The sequence below is a fragment of the Jatropha curcas genome, chromosome 10 (assembly GCF_041381405.1).
Source record: "Jatropha curcas cultivar XTBG-Jc1 chromosome 10, XTBG_Jcur_1.0, whole genome shotgun sequence".
Taxonomy (NCBI): Eukaryota; Viridiplantae; Streptophyta; class Magnoliopsida; order Malpighiales; family Euphorbiaceae; genus Jatropha; species Jatropha curcas.
In genome coordinates, this window is record NC_143160.1 from 23,979,116 (window position 1) to 23,984,913 (window position 5,798).

At 32.2% G+C, this 5,798-nt stretch overlaps 1 protein-coding gene across 1 annotated transcript; it reads left to right on the forward strand.

The window, feature by feature from the left end:
• Positions 1–1,732: 1,732 nt before the first annotated feature.
• On the forward strand, positions 1,733–5,777 carry LOC149493300 (protein FORGETTER 1-like). The gene is made up of 6 exons (XM_089715464.1): positions 1,733–2,408; positions 4,079–4,144; positions 4,301–4,474; positions 4,543–4,673; positions 4,851–4,927; positions 5,545–5,777. Exons 1-6 carry the CDS (start codon positions 1,971–1,973, stop codon positions 5,775–5,777), a joined length of 1,119 nt encoding a protein of 372 aa, XP_089571590.1. The 5' UTR covers positions 1,733–1,970.
• The last annotated feature ends 21 nt before the right edge of the window (positions 5,778–5,798 follow it).

Below are 5,798 nucleotides of genomic sequence, written 5' to 3' on the forward strand. Positions count from 1 at the left end.
AAGTTTAGGGGCTAAGTTGAGCTTTATTCCTTTAAATAATAAGAAACAAGATTGTTTATTTAAGCTAAATTAATCGGTTGATTATTTTAACTTCCAAGTCAAATTTTGTTTAAATGAAAAAACCTTTTTGGAGCTGATTCAATAAGTTAAGTAACTTGTTAAATGAAAAGAAAATATTTGCTGCAATTATAAAATGATATTATGTATTACTTCTTAATTATTCAATAATTAGTTCTTAATATACAACAAGTAATTATTCAACTCAATAAAATAGTAAATTCAAAGTTCACATTCAGAATTCAGCTAAGCAAATGACCACTTAGCCGTAAAATTTCAATATTTACACAAGTTAAGAGATTTTCTAAATTAGATAATTAGGCTAAACCTTAGGAGCTAAGTAGTCTTCCCAATAATAAACTTTTTTTTAAGAGCTGATTCGATAAGTTAAATAACTTATTGAGTGAAAGGAAAATATTGCCATAACACAATAAGATTATTAAGTTGATAATTGTTGATAGAACATAACTCTTTCATATAGAAATTGCATCATCTACTAGACGCTACGCTACCAAACATTATAAATAATAAAGTAATCTTTTTTATTTAATTAAAACACTAAAACTTACATGAATTATATGCCCGAAAATGGCCATATATCACTTTGAATCATTTAACAATGGACTCTTTGCACATTTCTTAATTATTTAACTCATTAAGACGGTGAAATTTTACAATATTTACACATAAATTAAGATATTCCTAAATTAAAAAAAATTTTACTTGTTTTTCAGCTGTGAATGATCGAAACCATTTATAAGAAGATGAAAAGATATCCAGAAGCAACAAAATTTATGAATTATTTGCACATGGTGCAAAGATACAATCAATTTGTTCACTTGACATTTACCGTAATCGGTTCAAAATTTAGAAAAAACTCAATGAAAGCAGGGATTATTGCCTAGCAGTAGGTGTCAGGTGAAGGGAGATAGAAAACTGTTTTAGTTTTTTAGAAAAGTTTTTCAAGCAAAATTGAAAAAGAATTTTGTATTCAAATTAATCAATTTTCTATTTGGAAAAGTAGAAAACAATTTTTCAATTTTCTAAAATTTAACTAAGGTTTGGGAAACTATTTTAAATTGTTTCCAACAGTTTTCCTTTATAACAAAAGATATATTTTCTAACTGTTTTCTATTTTTATAAAATGATATTTTCATAATTAAAATTATAATATTTATAAATAATTTTTTTATAAAATATTTTCATTGAATAAATAAAAAATATTTAAATAACATAAAAAATATATTATGCTTTAATATTAAATTAATTTTATTATTACAAATATATTATATCCTTTGTCTTTAAAAAATTTTACAAAATAATAAAAATTGATATTATTGTTATACACAATCAATAATAAAAATTCAAAAATTTTTAAATAAGAAATTTCTAAATTTATTTTATAATATTTTATTTTAATTATGAAAGTAATGAATAATGTTTATGAAGTTTTTAAATTAAAATATGATTTTTTTACTATTATCAAGTGAACCCATTTTTTCATTTTCTGTTTTTTAGTTTTTATTTTTTATGAAATTTATTCTTTTAGAAAATAATTTTCTATTTTCTGTAAATAAACACGCGGTTGCACGGTCACGTGCATAGCACGTGATGTATCCACTCCAGTCCAGTGTTAATTCCAACTGTACAGTCTGTAATGCCAAAAGTTGAGCCAACCGAAAAATCCTGGTCGCCACTGGCTCATTTTCCTTGTCAAAAATTTCAACAACTCAACCCCGAAAGAGAAACTACTGAGAGAAAGACAGACAGATACTCAACTAAAAGGTTAAAAATCCAATAACTGAAAACCCCTTCGTCTTCCCGCGCCTCGATTTCCTATCTCCTATATATCTGTTATCTATACATAACACACATCAGCCCAAAGATTGGGGATTTGAAAACACGACACGGTCATGTCTCAGCCATCGGTGCCACCGCCGCTGGCCTCACAACCACCACCGCCGCCGCAGTCACATGGCGGGGGCGTCCAAGTACGGTGCGCTGGTTGCCGGATGATCCTGACGGTGGCACCAGGGCTTGTGGATTTTGTCTGTCCAGCATGTCATATGCATCAAATGCTGCCGCCGGAGCTGATGAGTAGGCTCCACAACAACCTCCAGCAGAAAAACTCACAACAACAAGTGCCGGCGCACGGCATCGATCCGACTAAGATCCAGCTTCCTTGTGCTAATTGCAAGGCTATTCTTAATGTGCCCCATGGCCTAGCTCGGTTTGCTTGCCCGCAGTGCGGGGTCGATCTCGCCGTGGATTTGTCTAAACTTAAGCAGTTATTTCCTCCTCCCCCTCTGGCTCCTCCGAGAATGCTGCCTCTTCCCGAGGAAGTAAACGAGGTTTTTCATCCATCACACTCATTCTTGTCATTTTTGTCTTCGTTATGTTCTCTCATTTTTAGTGAATTCTGGGGAATTTCTTCTTTATTCTATTATCTTTTGGTTACTTTGATAATTATATGGAAAAAATAACTAGAAAATTTGGCAAACGACTACTGAATTACTTCTTACGGCACCACATGGAGTGAAGTATTAAAAGTTGTGCTACTTTTACTATTCCTGCTACTAGTATACTGAGTGAGATATTGTTTATCATTACTTTTCAATCATGAGCGTCTGCTATGGAATTTGTTCCTAACTATAGTTATTGAAGTAGTGATATTCTTGAATGCAGTGAGTAGTATTATTCCTGTTTTTGTTATTAGTCTTAATAAGCACAACAAAAAACAATGTTCTTGCCATTTTGAATTTTATCTTTTATTGCTCAGGGTGGGTTGTCATTCACTGGATTTTATGAACATATTATATGGTTAGAATCTGTCATCTAATTCACACATTGAGTTCACTGATGAAATGTACATTTTCTTTTTTTCTTACAAGTTTTGTTGGCATTTTCAAGTTGGTGTGCATTGATGATACCTAACTTTTACTTGTGTGGCATATGAAATTGATTTGAAACGTTATGATTTTCTATATTTGGAAAGTATAAGAAAGCCTTTCTGATGTTGGGGAACTAATTGAACAGAATATTGCTCAAATATAGATCAATAATTTGTGTTACGTCTTGAAGAAAAAAGATAGTTTTTGGGGAGTGACCAGAGTTCTATTGAGCCACTTGTATCTATTAGCGAGGAGAAGAAAAACTCAGTATGGGTTTAGAATCTCTCACTTAATGCTAACTTGCAAGATTTTAGAATTCTTAACTAAAGTTCTTGTTATCTATTAGAAGCCTCAAGCACAATTAAAAAATTGTTCAGGGACAACAATATACCAAACACGTTTATGGTTGTTGTTTTTTGTTTTTTTGCTTCTTAATTGTAAAACATGAATTATGTTATAAATTAAAAAAAGCTTGTTATTCGGTGTTTTAAAAGAGAAAAACAAGTTGCCACAATAAGGGAAGAATGAAAAATTGGTTTTTGGTTATTTCATCAACCTGTTTTCCAGTGTACAAATTCTTAGCACGGGACAACAAAACTCAAAAACTGAAATGATACCAAAGAGCACACTTTGATTATATGCAGATCATTTTGTACTAAAGGTAAATGCCAAAGAACATATTTCAATCTTTGGGACACAGGTATTTGATTTAATGATTGAAGCTCACAGGTATTTGATACCAAAGAACACACTTTGATTATATGCAGATCATTTTGTACTAAAGGTAAATGCCAAAGAACATATTTCAATCTTTGGTGCACAGATACTTGATTTAATGGTTGAAGCTTACAGTTTTAGTATTCACTCCTTGTGGTCCTGTATCCTACTACCTTACACATGCTATTTATACCTCACTGCAATAATAGGATGAAATGGGGATGACCCTTAGATTGTTCTGTTTTGTTGTTGAATATTCCTTCTATTTATGTGTCTGACATTGAGAATGTTGATACTTGATAGTAGCTATGATCATGTGATATGTTGCAGTCCAAGTATTTTTTTTGAAGTTCCAATTGTTTATTTTATTACTTCTAGTTTTCTTATTTCATTTTGACAACAAAACCTCTTAGGTAGCCATTGAAGTGGAGCGAGAAGAGGATGAAGGTGGTACAGTGGGAGAAACATTTACAGATTATGTGAGTGTGCTGTTTCCAAGGGTTCACAATGATCGCAATTTCACTGCTTATATCTGTTAACTTTTGGTTCTTGGACTCATGTGTTAATTGCTGAACTTTTGAGAACTGAAATTTATTCCTGCTTATGTTGTTACATGTTGTTCTTATTTCTTGCAGCGACCTCCAAAACTATCTATAGGACCCCCACATCCTGATCCAATTGTTGAGACATCGTCCTTATCTGCAGTACAGCCGCCCGAACCCACATATGATCTAAAAATCAAGGATGATTTGGAAAAAAATAAGGCTTTGTCTTGCTTACAGATTGAGACATTGGTCTATGCTTGCCAGGTTTTTTCTACTGCTGGACTTATGGCTAATTATTCTGAGTTCCCTTGCTTATAAGATATTCTCTACAGAGACACCTCCAGCACCTTCCCAATGGTGCTAGGGCTGGATTCTTTATTGGAGATGGAGCTGGTGTGGGTAAAGGTCGAACAATTGCAGGGTTGATATGGGAGAATTGGCTCCAAGAGAGGAGGAAAGCATTGTAAGTTTTGGGTTGCAACTCACAATATCTTTATTGCATTCAGATCTTTGTCTTCTTCTTTTGATGTTACTTGATTTTGGTTTGTTTTATTATGAATTTGCATTGTCTCAGAGGAGATTATAATTTTTTAACTCATGATCTGTAATGTTTTTGCTATTCTCTAATGATCTTACACAGGTGGATTTCTGTTGGTTCAGACTTAAAGTTTGATGCAAGAAGAGACTTGGATGATGTGGGTGCATCATATGTTGAAGGTAAATTGATACACTTTCCTTTTAGGTTTGCTATCTCTTGTAATGATGGTTTAATCAGAATGATTTATTCAAGATTGGTCAACTGGAAAAATTTTGCATCAATGATATGCCAGTGAATCGTATAAATTTGGCGAATATATAATGGGACTTGACCTCAGCTATGTGATATGCGGCTACATGTGGTGACTTTTTGGGAATCACGTACCTAAATGTAATGAGATGGTACTTCTGTGCTGCTTTATTTGGCCTTAACCTAACCCATCCATTTTCTTTAGAACAAGGGATTCTGCCTTTTGTTTGCGACTCTTTTTTGGAAAAGAAATATGTCAGTAAAAAAATGTTTTTTTGTTGAAAATTATTTTAAAATAATTTGTATAATTTATAATTTGACCTTAATGACCTTGTTTTGTCTTGATTTGCGCCGTAATTGATCTGTTGATCACGATTAGAAAAATGTAATATTTCTAAATTTAATATTTTTGTGTTTTTTCTTGATTTATGTGTTATAATTGATATGTCAATCAAGAAATTTAATATATAGAAAATCTTGATAAATTCTGAAATTCTTGATTTTTTTCATTTTCTTTAGAATTTTTAACATTTATTTCTCAATGCAGTGCATCCTTTGAACAAACTGCCGTATTCCAAGCTTGATTCAAAGTCTGTTGGAGTCAGAGAGGGAGTAGTATTTTTGACTTATAGTAGCCTTATTGCATCTTCTGAAAAGGGTCGTTCTCGTCTACAGCAGCTTGTTCAGTGGTGTGGATCAGGATTTGATGGTCTTGTCATATTTGACGAGGTATTAGATTTTGTTTGCTTTTTAAGCTTGTTTAATATGGCTTACTTTTAAGAACGTTCTACTGTATAAAGA

Excerpts from the sequence above, each read along its gene's own strand:
- LOC149493300 (XM_089715464.1), top strand. The coding sequence starts at position 1,971 with ATGTCTCAGCCATCGGTGCCACCGCCGCTGGCCTCACAACCACCACCG. Across the intron at positions 2,409-4,078 it reads TTCCCGAGGAAGTAAACGAG|GTAGCCATTGAAGTGGAGCG; the intron begins GTTTTTCATCCA and ends AAAACCTCTTAG. Across the intron at positions 4,928-5,544 it reads GGGTGCATCATATGTTGAAG|TGCATCCTTTGAACAAACTG; the intron begins GTAAATTGATAC and ends TTCTCAATGCAG.